The sequence below is a fragment of the Jaculus jaculus genome, chromosome 14, assembly GCF_020740685.1.
Source record: "Jaculus jaculus isolate mJacJac1 chromosome 14, mJacJac1.mat.Y.cur, whole genome shotgun sequence".
Classification (NCBI taxonomy): domain Eukaryota; kingdom Metazoa; phylum Chordata; class Mammalia; order Rodentia; family Dipodidae; genus Jaculus; species Jaculus jaculus.
The window spans coordinates 23,375,403-23,392,648 of record NC_059115.1 but is presented as its reverse complement, the minus strand read 5'-3'; the positions used below and the strand labels follow the sequence as shown (position 1 = coordinate 23,392,648).

Here is a 17,246-nt window from a genome sequence, read left to right as displayed (position 1 = left end):
AGTTCACTGTCATCTGAAAAGAGAAGATTCTCTATCCAAAGTGACAGTAGCATGAATGAGTGTGAATATTAAGAGAAGTGCTCACTGGGCAGTTTGATAAGCATAGTACATACACTAATCCAGACATCAGCAGGTTTTACAACCCTAGGGCTCATGACTACCCCTGTTTTGTGTTTTCAGTAACAGGGATGTATTCCCTCCCTTGGAGCAGGCCTCCAGTCCAATTAGAGGGCAGTTGGTTTCCACCATGACAGATGTGCCACGATCGCACCCGTTGACTCATTTGGCCTGGCTGGCCAATTATAAGGCTTGCAGTGTCTGCTGATGAGTATCTTCACTGGTGATTTTTCTTTTTCCATCGAACTGCATGCAGAATGGCTTCTTCCAGCTTTTTGTCAGCTGGTCTACATGGGGGAGGTTATCAGCTCAGTTCCAGCAAGTTTTTTCAGTGGCCTTGCAGCCTATGTATATGGAGTCATCAGCAAGAGGGTCTTACCAAGTATTCCTGGTGGGAAACCAAGGGCCTTGGCAATGGCCTATAATGTTTTGGGGGCATCAGGGATCTCCCTGGCCAACAGCTCACTGGAAGATATCCCATCCCTGGTACTGAAAATTTTGTAGCAATGATCTATGGCTACTGAGTGTTCTATTGTCCAAAACTGAAGGATTCCAGTTGATTTATTTATATCCTCTCAGATTTTGATTAGCCCTCCCTCCACATTTACTTTACTCAGTCTCCTCCCCTGACCTCACATTGGGCCTTTTCACCCCTATTAATCTATTGTTCTACTTACATATATACAATACCAACCTATTAAGTACCCTCCTCCATTCCCTTCTCTCTTCCCTTTGTATCTCATTTTTAGCTTTCTGGCGTCTGCTACTGAGATTTTTCCTTCTCACACAGAAGCCCAATCATCTGTAGCTAGGATCTACATTGAGAGAGAACATGTGGCGCTTGGCTTTCAGGGCCTGGGTTACCTCACTTAGTATAATCCTTTCCAGATCCATCCATTTTCTGCAAATTTCATAACTTTATTTTTCTTTAACACTGAGTAGAACTCCATTGTATAAATGTGCCATATCTTCATTTTCCACTCATCAGTTGAGGGACATCTAGGCTGGTTCCATTTCCCAGCTATTATAAATTGAGCAGCAATAAACATGGTTGAGCATGTACTTCTAACGAAATGAGATGAGTCCTTAGGATATATGCCTAGGAGCGCTATAGCTGGGTCATATGGTAGATCAATCTTTAGCTGTTTTAGGAACCTCCACACTGATTTCTACAATGGCTGGACCAGATTGCATTCCCACCAACAGTGTAGAAGGGTTCCTCTTTTTCCACATCCTCGCCAGCATTTTTGGTCATTTGTTTTCATGATGGTAGCCAACCTGTCGGAGTGAGATGGAATCTCAATGTAGTTTTAATCTGCATTTCCCTAATGACTAGGGACATAGAACATTTTTTTTAGATGCTTATATACCATCCATATTTCTTCCTTTGAAAACTCTCTATTTAGCTCCATAGCCCATTTTTTAATTGGCTTGTTTGATTTCTTATTATTTAACTTTTTGAGTTCTTTGTATATACTAGATAATAATCCTCTATCAGATATATAGCTGGCGAAGATTTTTTCCCATTCTGTAGGTTGCCTCTTTGCTTTATTCACAGTGTCCTTTGCAGTACAAAATCTGTAATTTCATGAGGTCCCAGTAGGTAATCTGTGGTTTTATTGCCTGAACAATTGGGTTGTATTCAGAAAGTTTTTGCCAAGACCAATATGTTGAAGGGTTTTCCCTACTGTTTCCTGTAGCAGTTTCAGAGTGTCAGGTCTGATGTTAAGGTCTTTAATCCATTTGGACTTACTTCTTGTACATGGAGAGAGAGAAGAATCTATTTTCATCCTTCTACAGATACATATCCAGTTTTCCCAACACCATTTGCTGAAGAGGTTGTCTCTTCTCCAATGAGTATTTTTGGCATTTTTATTGAATATCAGGTGGCTATAGCTACTTGGGCTTACATCTGGGTCCTCTATTCTGTTCCATTGATCTGCACTGTCTGCTTTTGTGCCAGTATCATGCTGTTTTGTTACTATGGCTCTGTATTATAGGTTAAAATCAGGTATGGTGATACCACCAGCCTCATTTTTGTTGCTTAGTATTATTTTAGATATTCGTTGTTTTTTGTAATTCCCAATGAATTTTTGGCTTGTTTTTTCTATTTCTGTGAAGAATGCCTTTGGAATTCTGATGGGGATTGCATTAAATGTGTAGATTGCTTTTGGTAAGATTGCCATTTTCACAATATTGATTCTTCTGATCCAGGAACAAGGGATGTTTTTCCACTTCCTAGTGTCTTTTGCAATTTCTCGCTTGAGTGTTTTAAAGTTTTCATTGTAGAGATCCTTTACTCCCTTGGTTAGGTTTATTCCAAGGTACTTTATTTTCTTTGCAATTGTGAATGGGAGTGATTTTCTGATTCATCCTCTGTGTGTTTGTTGTTAGCATATATGAAGGCTACTGATTTCTGCATATTCATTTTGTATCCTGCTACATGGCTGTAGGTTTTTATCAGCTCTAGTTTGCTAGTAGTGTCTTTAGGGTCCTTTATATATAGAATCATGTCTTCTGCAAATAATGATAGTTTGATTTCTTCTTTTCCAATTTACTTCCAGTACTATATTAAGTAAAATTGGGGGCAGTGGACACCCTTGTCTTGTTCCTGATTTCAGTGGAAAAGCTTCCAGTTTTTCCCCATTTAGTAATATGTTGGCTGTACGCTTGTCATAAATAGTCTTTATTATATTGAGATATGTTCCTTGTATTCCCAGTCTCTGTAGGACTTTTATCATGAAGGGATGCTGGATTTTGTCAAATGCTTTCTCTGTGTCTAATGAGATGATCATGTGATTTTTGTCCTTCAGTCCATTTATATAATGTATTACATTTATAGATTTGCATATGTTGAACCATCCCTGCATCTCTGGGATAAAGCCTACTTGGTCAGGGTGAATGATCTTTTTGATATATTCTTGTATTGTTTGCTAATATTTTGTTGAAAATTTTTGCATTTATATTCATGAGGGAGATTGGTCTGTAATTTTCTTTTTTTGTTCTATCTTTGCCTGGTTTTTGTATCAGAGTGATGCTGGCTTCATAGAAGGAGTTTGGTAGAATTCCTTCTTTTTCTATTTTATGGAAAAGCTTAAGAATCAATGGTGTTAGCTCTTCCTTGAAAGTCTGGTAAAATTTAGCAGTGAACCCATCTGGGCCTGGACTTTTTTTAGTTGGGAGATTTTTGATAACTGTTCGGATCTCCATGCTTGTTATAGGTCTACTTAAGTGATTAATCTCATCTTGATTTAATTTAAGTAAGTCATATAAATCAAAGAAATCATCCATTTCTTTCTGATTTTCATACTTTGTGGAGTATATGTTTTTATAGTATGTCCCTATGATTTTTTTAATTTGTCTGGAATCTGTTATGATGTTACCTTTTTCATCTCTGATTTTATTAATTTGTGTCTCTTCTCTCTTTCTTTTGGTCAGATTTGCTAAGGGTTTATCAATCTTGTTTATTCTTTCAAAAAACCAATTCTTTGTTTCGTTGATTCTTTGGATTGTTTTTGTTTTTTGTTTCTATTTCATTAATTTCTGCCCTAATCTTTATTATTTCTTCCCGCCTGCTAGTTTTGGGTTTGCCTTGTTCTTCATTTTCCAAGGCTTTAAGGTGAAGCATTAGTTCATTGACTTATGACCTTTCTAATTTCTTAATATAGGAACTTAAAGCTATAAATTTATCTCTTAGGAATGCCTTCATTGTGTCCCAGAGATTTTGGTATGTTGTGTTCTCATTATTGTTTGACTCTATAAATTTTTTTGATTTCCCTCTTGATTTCTTAATTGATGCATTCATCATTTAGTAATGTGTTAATTTTCATGATTTTGTGTATGCTCTATGGCCTTTCTTGCTATTGATTTGCAGTTTGATCCCATTGTGGTCAGATAGAATGCGATGAATTATTTCAATTTTCCTGAATTTGTTAAGATTTGCTTTGTGTCCTAATATATGGTCTGTTTTAGAGAAAGTTCCATATGCTGCTGAAAAGAATGTATATTCTGCAGCCTTTGGATGAAATGTCCTGTAGATATCTGTTAGGTCCATTCCTTCTATGACCTCATTTAGTCCAGATGCCTCTTTATTTCCCAAGATGACCTGTCAGTTGATGAGAGTGAGGTGTTGAAGTCACCCACTACCACCGTGTTTGGTGTTATCTGTGACCTTAGTTCAAATAGCGTTTGTTTGATGAATTTGGGGGCCCCCATGTTAGGTGCATATATATTTAGGATTGTAAAGTTCTCCTGTTGGAGTGTGCCCTTACTCAATATAAAGTGACCTTCCTTATCTTTTTTGACTAACGTTGGACTGAAGTCTACCTTGTCAGATATTAGGATAGCAGCCCCTGCTTGTTTTCTAGGTCCATTTGCTTGAAACACCATTTTCCAACCTTTCACCCTAAGATGGTGTCCATCCTTTGTAGAAAGGTGGGTTTGTTGGAGGCAACAAATCGAAGGATCCTGCTTTTTAACCTAGTCTGCAAACCTATGCCTTTTGGTTGGGGCATTGAGGCCATTGATATTAAGAGATATTGAAAAGTGTGTATTCATTTTTGCCATTTTTTTTTGTAGTTCTTCCGGTTTTACCTTTGCTTGCTTGTGTTAACTAGTATTTGAGTATTGTTTGTTTTTTTCCTGGTTCCTTATATGTGTGCTTTTCTTTTTCTTCAGCATGGAGGATTCTTTAAAGTATTTTCTGTAGAACTGGTTTTGTGTTCAAGTAGTCCTTTAGCCTGCTTTTGTTGTGGAATGTCCTTATTTCTCCATCTATTTGAATGGATAGCCTTGCAGGATAAAGTAAAATACATCACTCCACGCCCTTCTGGGTTTTAAAGTTTGTGTTAAGTAATCTGCTGGAATTCTGATAGGCTTGCCTTTGTAGGTAACTTGATTTTTCTCTCTGACTGCTTTCAATATTTTTTCTTTGGTTTGTATGTTTGGTAGTTTGATTAAAATATGGCGAAGAGAGGTTCTTTCCATGTTTTATCTGGCTGGTATTGTAAAGGATTCCTGTATCTGCAATGGCACCTCTGTCCCAATTTGGGGGAAGTTTTCTTCTATGATTTTGTTGAAGAAGCCAAGTATGCCTTTGGAGTGAAATTCTTCTTCTATTATGCCCTGAATTCTTATGTTTGATCTTTTCATAGTGTCCCAAATATCTTGAAATTCCCACTCATACTTTTCTATAAGTTTGTCTTTCTCTTTGTTGGACTGTATGAGATCTGCCACCTGGTCTTCTAACTTAGCTATTTTGTCCTCTCCTTCATTCATTCTACTGGTGAGATGTTCTAAGGTTTTTTATTTCATTAACTGTGTTTTTTATTGCTAGTAATTCTAACTGGTTTTCTTTATTATTCCTACTTCCTTATTTATGTCTAGTATTGACCTCTTTATTTCATTAAATTGGTGTTCTGTGTCTTCTTTGCTTCCTTTGAATTCTTCTTTGAGTTCTTTGAGCATATTTATAATCATTCTTTTGAAATCTTTCTCAGGCATTTCCTCTAACTCGTTCTCACTAGAGGTCATTTCTGTTGCATTAATAATTTTTGGTGGATTTATATTGTCTTGATTTTTGGTGTTTCTTATGTTATAATGTATATATTTTTGCATCTTGGATTATTTAATGATTGGATTTTCCAGTTAGCTGGGTATTATGAGATGTATCAATCAATCTGTTGTTATATATCTTCAGGGTAGGAGCGTAAGGCACTAGGTGTGGCTCTGAAGACTCTCAGAGTATGTATAAAAGTGACTCTAGGTGTTGGGTGTGCCTGCTATGAGAGTATTCAAGTAGGCTAAGAGGAAGAAAGTACAGGCAGATTCTAAAATTTTACTAAACAATGTACGCGTCAAGGAAAGACAGCTCAGAGTATTTATCCAAAGGTAGGTATTATGACAACCAGATCCTCTGTCTGTCCCTTAGGCTATGTGGTGCCTCACTCACTCCCTTAATCCTGACAACAAGCTGGTTAAGTTTTCTGGTCTGTAGAAGGTTCCAAGTCAGCTTGTGACCAGGTGAGACCCTTCCCTAATGTATAACAGAAGAGTGAACAAAGCCACTATAATTCAAGCAGCAACAAATAACAAGCCCAAAATACAGCTTATTTAAGAATGGCAAATTTCGGCTGGAGAGATGGCTTAGCAATTAAGTGCTTGCCTGTGAAGCCTAAGGACCCTGGTTCGAGGCTCAATTCCCCAGGACCCACGTTAGCCAGATGCTCAAGGGGGCGCATGCATCTGGAGTCCATTCTGGCTGGAGGCCCTGGCATGCCCATTCTCTCTCTCTCTCTCCCTGCCACTTTCTCTCTGTGTCTGCTTTCTCTATCTGCCACTTTCAAATAAATAATAAATAAACAAAAAAAATTTTAAAAAAAGAATGGCAAATTTGACCATCCATCCGATTTAACATATAATTTATCCTGATATGGAAGCTGCAATTAGCACTTCTGGTTCAGGCATATATACCAGGTTTATTAGGCAGGTTCTGACCTGGTGTAGTCCCAGTTACCTTTTGGGATCATTTTGGTCTCAGCTGCCCTCTTGATTGGGTCTCTCTTTGGTGCTCTGTCAGTTCAGCTGGCGTGGCTGGGTCCCTGGACAGCTGTGCTGTTCCAGCTGGCTGGGTTCTGGTGGTGGGGTGGGGAGGGAGCCGTTGCTGTTCAGTTCGCCTGCTGTTTCATGCGTTCCTCTACCTCGTGATCTGCTCCTCCGTTGTTCACCGTGGTTTTCCACGTTTCTTGAGTTTGTGGAGAGCTCCTGTGTGAGTGGAAAATCCTCCCTCCTGGCTTTTCCTGCGGCTGAAGCACAGCGCTGCCACCGCCAGTCTGGCACGTGGACCCGCCCTGCGGGAGGAGCTTCTGCCGGCCTGAGCGGGCCCTGGAGGCTCTGGATCTCTCCTACTTCTCTGCTGCTGTTTCAGTTTCCTGTACACCTCACTTTTTAGTAAAAGTGTGTATTTTGCTGTTTTTTTGTTTGTTTGTTTGTTTTGTTTTGTTTTGTTTTGTTTTGTTTTGTTTTGTTTTGTTTGTTTTGTTTTGTTTTGTTTTGTTTTTGGCTCTTCCCCCCTACGCTGCTTTGGCATGGTACCTACACCGCCATCTTAACTGGAAGTCGCTTCTTTTTTCCCAAAAGTTTTGATATGTTATGTTCTTATTATCATTTGAGTCTATGATTTTTTGATGTCCTGTTTGATTTCTTCAATGACACAATCATCATTCAGTAGTGTACTGTTTAGTCTCCATGATTTTGTGTGTGCTCTGTTGTTTATTTGTGGTTTAATCCCATTGTGATCAGATAGAGTACAAGGAATTATTTCAATTTTCCTGTGTTTGTTATGATTTGCTTTGTGTCCTAACATATGGTGTATTTTAGAGAATATTCCATGTGATGCTGAGAAAATGTGCATTCTGTAGCATTTAGACGGTATCTAGCTATCTGTTATGTCCATTTGTTCTATGACATCATTTAATCCAGATGTCTGTATTTTTTGCTGTAATGGTATGACAATAGATGAGATTGGGGTTTTGAGGTCACCCACTACAATTGTGCTTGGTGTCATCTGTGACCTTAAGTCTAATAGTGTTTGTTTGAGGAATTGAGAGCACCCATGTTAGGTGCATATATTTTTAGAATTGTAATGTCTTCCTGTTGAATTTTTCCTTTACTCAATATAAAGTGACATTCTTTATCTTTCCTCACTAATGTTGGTTTGAAGTCTATCCTATCAGATATTAGGATAGCAACCCCTGTTTGTTTCCTAGGTCCATTTGCTTGAAATACCCTTTTCCACTCTTTTACACTAATTCTAGGGAGAGATGATTTTCTTGGAGGCAACAAACAGAAGGATCCTGCCTTTTAATCCAATCTTCAAGCCTGTATCTTTTGTTTGGGGCATTGAGGCCATTGATACTTAGAGTTATTACTGAAAGGTATGTATTTGTCCTCTCCATTCTTCTTCTTTGTAGTGCTTTTTTTTCCCTTTACTCTCTTGTATTAAGTGTTTTTCAAGTATGATTTATTTTCACATGCTTCCTCATATGTGTTCTTCAGTATGGAAGATCTTTAAGCATTTTCTGTAGAGGTGGCTTAGTAGCCATATATTCCTTTAGCATGTTTTTAGTGTGAAATGTCCTCATTTCTCCTTCAATTTGGATGGATAGCTTTGCTGGGTAAAGTATTCTTGGTTGACAGTTGTTACTTTTCAGGACTGGGAATACATCATTCCAAGCTCTTCTGGCTTTTAAAGTTTTTTATTAAGTAATCTTCTGTGATCCTGATGAGCTTGCCTTTATGAGTGACTTGGTTTTTCTGTATAACTGTTTTCAATATGTTTTCTTTGGTATGTGTTTGTAGTTTAATTATAACATGGTGAGGAGAGGTTCTTTCCAGATTTTGTCTGTTTGGTGTTCTAAAGGTTTCCTGTATCTGCATTGGCATCTCTTTCCAAATTTCAGGGAAATATTCTTCTATGATTTTGTATAAGTGCCTACTATGCCTATGGAGTGAAATTCTTTTCCTTGTACTATTCCCTGAATTCTTAAGTTTTATCTTTTCATAGTGTTCTGAATATCTTGAAATTCCTGTTCATGCCTTCCTACTAGCTTACTTTCTCTTTGTTGGACTGTATTAGTTCTGCTACTTGGTCTTCTAGTTTCAATATTTTGTTCTCTCCTTCATCTATTCAATCAGTGAAACTTTCTACAGAGTTTTTTTTTTTTAGTTATTTACTATAATTTTCATTGCTAGTATTTCTGACTGCTTTTCTTTTATTATTTCTATATCCTTATTCATGTCTTTTATTGACCTCTTTATCTATTTAAACTGGTTTCCTGTGTCTTTGATTCCTTTGATTTCCCATTTGATATCTTTGAGCATGATTATAATCATTCTTTGAAATCTTTCTCTGGCATTTCCTTTAAATCAGTTGTACTGGAGTTTATTTCTGATGGACTTATATTTGTTGGTGGAATTATATTTTCTTAATTTTTGTGTTTCTTGTGTTATAATGTGAAGATTTTTGCATCTTATTAATAGTTTGATGCTTGGGTTTTCTAATTATCTACAGTATTCTTAGATTTATCAATCAATCTGATGATATATATCTTCAGGGTAGGAGCTTAAGGTGCTAGGTGTGGCTCTTAAAAGACTCAGAGTAACTGTAAAAGTGACCCTAGGTATTGGGCTTGCCTGCTATGTGAGTATTCTAGTAGGCTGGATAGAACAAAATACAGGAAAATTCTAAAATTTAACTGAACAATATACACATTCAATGAAAACCAGCACAGAGTATTTATGCAAGAGTAGGTATTAAAACAAACAGGTCCTCTAACAAAATCAAAGTCCACAAGGATGTGTGTTGCCCCACACCCTTAATCCTGTCAACTGGGAGGCTGAGATTTCTGGTCTGTAAAGGGTTCCAAGGTTAGCTGGTGACAGAGTGAGACCCTGCTCCAATGAACAATAGAAGAAGAAACAAAGGCAGGAAAGCAACAAATGATGACCCAAAAATATAGTTTATTTAAGAATGACAAATCTGACCATCCATCAGATTTAACATATAATTTACCCAGATATGGAAGGTACAATTAGCACTTCTGATGCAAGCTTATATACCCAGCATTTTTGGTGGGTACTGACCTGATGCAAGCCCAGTTACCTTTTGGGATGGCTTTGGTCTCAGCTATGCTGCGCACCCACTTGGGTCCTCTTTGCTGCACCGGCTTAGATAGGATGACTGAGTCACTGGGTCACTGTTCTGATACCCTGTGCTGGGAGCTGTGTAGGTGAGTTCCCTTCTCCAGGTCTCCAGTGCTTGCTGGTGCTTGCTCTGGCACTGGGAGAAAGGGAGGCTGTGGATGGTGGTTGAAGTTGTTGGTCCCTATGATCCTCTTCCTCACAAGCCACTCTGATGGTCCCTGCTATCCTCCCCTTCAGGTTTCCCAAGTTTGTGAGGAGGTTGGTGTGAATGAAAAATCCCCTTACTTGGCTTTTCCTGTGGTTCAGGCCAAGCCTGGCAACCTCAGTGGACCTGGCGCTACCACTGCTGGAACTCCTTCTGCCTGCTTCTGTGGTCTCTAGATACTCGGGATCTCTCCTACTGCTCTGCTGTAGTTTATAATTTTATATACACCTTCACTTTTTAGTAGAAGAGTGTATTTTGCTTTCCCTTCCCCACCCCTGGCTGCTTTGGTTTGGTTCCTATACCACCATCTTAACCAGAAGTCCATAACACATTTTTTGAAACATTGCATGCTTCCCTCTAGTTTTGTGTCAGTTACTTTCTTCTTGTTGGGACAACATTCATGACAGCTTAGGGAAAGGGAGTTTATTCTGCCTTACAGTTCCAAAGAGTAGAGTCCAGCATGACAAAGCAGGCATGACAGGCCTGAACAGGGAGATTATACCCTCACGTAGAAGACAGCAAGCAGGGCCGAATAAGAAAACCTCAGTGCTTGCCACTACTGACACACCTCTCCAGCAAGGCTCCACCTCCTAAAGGCTCTACAACCTTTCAGAACAGCACCACCAACTGGGAATTAAGTATACAAGCACATGAGTCCATGGGGGACATTTTACATTCCAACCACAACAGCCAGGCCAGGATCCATAGTACCTTCACACTTCTTAACTGCCTTTCTCCTGCAAGTAGAGCCTCCTTACCCAGACCACTCCGAAGGTCAGAGTTACTGTGTGAGATCTCTGCTTCATTTCCATCATATCCAAGACAATGTGAAACATTCTGATGAGGACGTAGTTATCATTCTAGAGTGATAGAGAGCAAAGGGACAATGGTACAATGCTGCCAAACACAGAGAGGTCCATGGAAGGTCAATCTCTGTTCTCCAATAACATTTAATCTCCTTGGGAATACAGGATCTTTGGCCCAGAGCAAAATAAAGCTCTATAGCAGTAAAAAGCCCTCACTTAAATGATTGTTTAAATGTGTGTTCTCTTTACATTTTAGTTTTCCTCTTTAGAATTCATTGCCAGCTGCATTTCCCTCTGAAAATTCATGTTTCTCCTCCAAAGAGCTCTGGTAGAATGCTGAATGAGGTCCCTTCTGACGGCAGTGAATGGATAGCTGAGCACACTGGGCTATTATTAATATGATGCTCTGATGGCTCCTCATCCACGAGAATACAAATTGAGCCTCTGCAGGAAGTGTTACATTTGAGTGCTGTGGTTTCTCTGTGAGCAGTAAGCACTGCTGTGCAGTGGCAAATGCACAGATACCACAGATGACTCTTCCAGTCCTGCTGTGGTATAATCACATTCTCCGAAGTTCATATAGTGGAAATGCAACCAAGAAAGTCACATGTGCATGGTACTTGGAGGTGGGGTCTTTGTGAGGTAATTAGGGCTAGATGAGGTCATAAGCACGGGGCCCAATGATGGCACAGTGATTAGTACTAGAAGCTTACTCGATCTTGGTGAAGAATGTGATCTGTCATGTGTCACAAAGGCCTCCGTGGGTGCTTGGGGGCATTCTCACATTGTATGTACTGACTCTTCTGACCTCCAGAAGCCCAAGACCAAAAATGTTATGGTTAATCCTGTCCAAGGATGGGATTTAGAGTCACCATGGAAATATACCTCTGGGTGTACTTATGAGGGTTCCACCAGAAAAGTCTAACTTAAGAGGGAGCACCCACTCTGAATGTGATTGGCATTATCTCATGAGCCGAGGTCTTGGACTGAACCAAAGGAGAAATCAAGCTGAGCAGCAGCTTTCATCTATGTCTGCTTCCTGACGGGTCAACCACCTCCCAGTCCTGTATCCTTCCACTCCTGCTGCCATGCCTGACCCTTCATGAGGGACTGTGTCCCCTCAAGCTGTTAGCAAAAATGAATCCTCCTTTCTTAATTTGCTTCTTGTTAGGGACTTGGTCACTTACTAATACAAAAATGAATTTGGCATGCTTTCTATTGCTTTGAAAAGCAAACAAAATTAAATACCGCCCCAACATTTAATGGCTCAAAAATACTTCACATTTTATGGGTTAGCTGGACAGTTTTACTTTATATGGTGTCAGCTAGCTGCAGAGGACCATCCTCACGTCCAACTTGTTTCACATGTGGTTGACCTTAGTGTTGGTTGGTAGAAGCCTGAAGGAACCTGGCTGAGGCTACCAGCTAGAGCATTTTTTTTTTCTCTTGGCCTTTCCCTGTGTGTTGGTATCTGGCCATATTCCAGGAGCCAGAAAGTGGAAAGTGCCTGTTCCTTTAATACCAAGATGTGGACGTCTCAGAACATCACTGCATTTGAGAGATCCAGGAGCTGGCTCCCTTTGGGGAACAGCAGTGTGCACAGGGGACAGGAATTGTTAGAGAGGAGGCACATCTTCAGAGAAAGAGACTACAAGTCCTGACAGCATGTGTTACTCAGCCTTTTATCGCTGTGACCAAACACCTATGCTGATTAGTGTATTCACTTTGTGGTGGCCAGGAAACAGAAAGAAAAGAAAAGAAAAGAAAAGAAAAGAAAAGAAAAGAAAAGAAAAGAAAAGAAAAGAAAAGAAAAGAAAAGAAAAGAAAAGAGGAAGGAAGGAAGGAAGGAAGGAAGGAAGGAAGGAAGGAAGGAAGGAAGGAAGGAAGGAAGGAAGGGAGGGAGGAGAGAGAGACAGAAGAAAAGAAAGAAAGAAGGAAGGAAAGAGAAAGGAAGGAAAAAGAGGGAAAGAAAAGAGCCAGGACCACAATACTCTAAAAGGGCACACCCTTACTGATCTAACTTTCTTCTGTTAGAATCACCCTCCTCCCAACAATGTCACAAAGCCCCCAACACTCAGGTCTTTGAAGGATATTTACTTACCCTACAGCACATGGACTTACACCATCAGTTAAAATCGGCTGAGGTAACATGTTCAGTTCAGTGCCAAAGAGCTGCCCGTCTGCCAGTCTGGGGACAGTGCTGCTTGCCTTCACCATGCAGGGAATAGGGCAACACTACAGTGTGGAGGCAACCTGGGATTACAGAACTTTCTACAGCATCATGACCAATGCAACAGCAGCACCCCTCTGAGCTTCAGCTTGTCCTGACGTAAAATGAGTCTTGGCCTTGAGGACACTGGCAGCATCTCCCTCTGACCTGTGTTCCTCTGTGCTCCTAGGTACTCCTTCCAGGATGAGGAAGACATGTTCATGGTGGTGGACCTGCTCCTGGGCGGGGACCTGCGCTACCACCTGCAGCAGAATGTGCACTTCACAGAGGGGGCCGTGAAGCTATACATCTGTGAGCTGGCCTTGGCCCTGGAGTACCTGCAGAGGTACCACATTATCCACAGGTAACTACTGCTGGACTGTATAAAACAGTGGCCCCTAGGAGCGGCATGTGCAGTCTGCAGCAGGACTTTGTCTTGGGTATTTCTTTGAAGTGGCAGAAAGCAGGGACACTGAAAGAGAATAATTTGATTGTTTTTAGGTTCCTACAGGCAGCAGAGCATCATTTTACCTGAGTGGAGATGAGCTGTCCTTGCCATTGTCCATCATATTATACCATGGGTACCATACAAGGCTGGAAGCTGGCCTTGGCATCGCTGTCCTGGGATGTCTTGGGGTCACTTTAATGGGAGCAGGACTGTGTCTGGAGAAGTGATTGTGATGTCAGATGTTACCATGACACCTTGGAAACTCATAGGCCTCAAGCCCCAACCATTCCTTACCAGCTCCCAGCTGGGAAAGTAGTGACAAAAGATTGTCAGACATCCAAGGAAATCTTCTGACATAAACATTGCGACCCAGACATTCAAAAGCATTCTGGAACGTTGGGCAGATGGGGGTACACCGGTATTGTTCTGGTGGTAGGAGAGAGGGATTCTACTCATCCTTCCATCCTTTGAAATCAGTGTTGTGTGTTATGGAGGCCTGCTTCCCCATAGACAGCTTATGTACTGGTCTTAGGCATCAAATAACAGCTCAGAGTTCTGCTGCCTCTGTAGGAGAACCTTGTATATCTTTCCTGCACTCAGTAGCAATGTCTAGCACAGGTGAGATACGCAAGAGGGTTTGCAGGACCAGGAACTCCAAGGGAGGCTTGGGAAATCATGGCTTCATTCATAATATTCCCACTTTCCTCTGGGCAGAGCTGAGGTGAGCCCTTCAAATGTGATCACCCATGGTCCCCCACCATGTCCTTCAGATCTGATTCTAACTTATAAAGTCACAAAAGGCTTGGGAAAGGCACAGATTAAAACTTCTAAGTAAAAAATACAGAGCACACATACACACACCTCTACATTTTCTTCCTTCTATAATCCAAATGAAATGACAAGAAGGAATGTTTTTTTAAATGATAAACTTATAAGGACAGGGAAACTGACTATACATGCTAATAGCACAGCATGGAGGGGAGCTGGGCATAAGATATGGAGGGATAAATGACTTAGGACAGCAGAAGCTGATTTCAGCTCTCATTAAAATGGGCACCAAGACAGGATGAGAGACTCCTCACAGGCTGAGCCATAAGTAGTAGTTTCTATAAAAGTAAGGTGGAGGTGAAAAAGGCTAAACCCCTCTAGAAGCACTGAGGAGTGGGACTCTTCCCTAACTTGGCATTGCAGAGTGGCTGTCAGTCCTGGTCAGGCAGAAAACTGAAGGTCAGTCATGGACCGGGTCACATGGAGGACCTAGTGTGAAGGACAGTGTGGGACTGGTTGTGGTACTGCCAGGGAAGCAGCAAGATCAGACACATACACACTACATGCTGCCATATCTCCCTTCCTGTTGCTCTTGAGGCCACCCCCCAAAACTAGCCTTCATCCTCAAGCAGGGAACTCCAGGGACTTTGATGGGAATGCAACCAAGCCTGGAGAAACTGTCATGTCAGGTTCCTATGGCACTTTAGAATTTCTAACCCAAGCATTCCTTTCCAGCTCTCAGCTGGATCTCAGCAAGGGCTGTCAGACCTATCCAGAGAAATATTCTAACACAAATGTCTTAATCTAAACAACCAACTGGAAAATAGCTGGGAGTAAACAAGACCTCTGAAAACATCAAAATAGCTAGAAGCAGTATTCTAGCAACACAAGCTTCAGAATGCCTACAAATTGAAAGCATGATTAAAGAAATTTAAAAAAACACATACACAAAAGCCTGTGCTGGAAAATAAAGTCTCAATACTCTTCCATAAAGTACAAGTAAAACAACGGAGAAAAGACTAGTAAAATGGAAGCCCTATCCAGAAATTTCAATAAGAAGAAAAGATAATACATAGAAGAAAGAACATTAATAAAATAAAGAACATTCCTCAGGGGCTGGGGAAATAGCTCAACAGGTAAGAGCCATTGCTCTGCAAGCATGGGGACCTAAGTTTGTTCCCCAAGCACCTACTTAAATAACTGGGTATGGCCAGGAATGCCTGTAATCCCAGTGCTGACGGGGACCAATGGTGCCCCCTGACCAACTGAAGGGAAAAAAGACAAGAGAATCACTAGGGGACCCTGGCCAGTCAGTCTGATCAAAGAACAGCAGGAGTTCTTGGTACACTGAGAGACTCTGTCTCAAAGAAACAATGTGGAAGAATGATAGAATAGAATACCCAGAGGTTTCCTCTGGCCTCCACATGCATGTGCAAGGATGCTCACATCGGCCTGTATGTGCATACACACACACACACACACACACACACACACACCATGAAATACAGGCATTTCAGAGTTGAAAGAATCCATCAAGGACTAAGAGTCATAGTGGAAACACAAAGACCCCAATCCATTTCAGACTTGAGCTTTCTTGTTTTTTATTGTTTTTAATTTTTAATTATTTATTTGAGAGAGAGAGAATGAAAATGGGTGCACCAGGGTCTCCAACCATCACAAGTAAACTCCTAATGCATGTGCCACCCTGTGCATCTGGTTTATGTGGGTTGTTGGGCCCTTTGGCTTTGCAGGCAAACACCTTAACCACTAAGCAATCTCTCCAGCACAGACTTGAGAAGCTTTCTGAGAAGAGCAGCAAACCACAAAGGCTGAAGGATCATTTGGATGCCAGAGGTAGTACAGATACTGAATCAGGTGTCAGAGACATTTTGCCAATTCCAGGCCTCAAAGATTGTACCTGCCATACACTTTCTCTCAAGGATTCAAAAATGTGATAGTGTGTCAGATGAAGGAGAAATGGGAGTCAGAAACTGGAGCAGCTGCAAATAAAAGAGGCACAGGAAGACTCTGGGACCATGTGGAGGATCTCTGCTGTCCCTCAGGAGCAGACAACCACCAGTCCTGATTGGTGCAGCAAGAGTTGCTCAGGAATAGTGACAAATGTTTCAGTAATACATGTGGCTATGTTGGGGAAGAAGCCAATCCAGTAAAGAATCTGAGGTTGAATTTTTTTTTAAATTTTTATTTATTTATTTGAGAGCGACAGACACAGAGAGAAAGACAGATAGAGGGGGAGAGAGAGAATGGGCACGCCAGGACTTCCAGCCTCTGCAAACGAACTCCAGACGCGTGCGCCCCCTTGTGCATCTGGCTAACGTGGGACCTGGGGAACCGAGCCTCGAACCGGGGTCCTTAGGCTTCACAGGCAAGCGCTTAACCACTAAGCCATCTCTCCAGCCCTGAGGTTGAATTTTTAACTTAGTTATAAAGACAGATAATATTCATCCTAGAAAATATTGAAAGGACCCTCTCCAGGCACACACAAGGCTCACTCCTTGGTCATCTCTATGCAGTAGCTAACCTGATCTAACCAAAAATACAGTTATGCTTCATTGAGAAAATGGGAATAATGAGTGGGGGGACAGGGGAGAAGAGAACCTTTCAAATACAGACATTCCATAATGGGATCCAGCAGAGACCAAGTTCAATGGCAAAGTTACAATCTGAAGAGATTGAGGAGTGGCTGAGATTAGTGGTAGGGATTGCAGATACATTTTAACAAAACATACAGAGATATTTTGCTCCAAGTGTTAGCAAGTGTGACTTGAGCGATCCCTGAGGACCCAGATCTCCATTGGAGCTATAGTACGAGAGAGCGATCCCTGAGGACCCAGATCTCCATTGGAGCTATAGTACGAGAGAGTGATCCCTGAGGACCCAGATCTCCATTGGAGCTATAGTACGAGAGAGCGGTCCCTGAGGACCCAGATCTCCATTGGAGCTATAGTACGAGAGAGCGATCCCTGAGGA

At 41.1% G+C, this 17,246-nt stretch overlaps 1 protein-coding gene across 5 annotated transcripts in view; it reads left to right on the top strand.

The window, feature by feature from the left end:
* Stk32b (serine/threonine kinase 32B) overlaps nucleotides 1-17,246 on the top strand; it is a 397,429-nt gene that overhangs the window by 275,427 nt on the left and 104,756 nt on the right. For all 5 annotated transcript variants that reach the window (XM_004669833.2, XM_045134438.1, XM_045134439.1 and 2 more), the window contains one exon: nucleotides 13,230-13,403. In XM_004669833.2, the coding sequence (XP_004669890.1) occupies nucleotides 13,230-13,403 (174 nt within the window). The remainder of the gene's footprint in view (nucleotides 1-13,229; nucleotides 13,404-17,246) is intronic.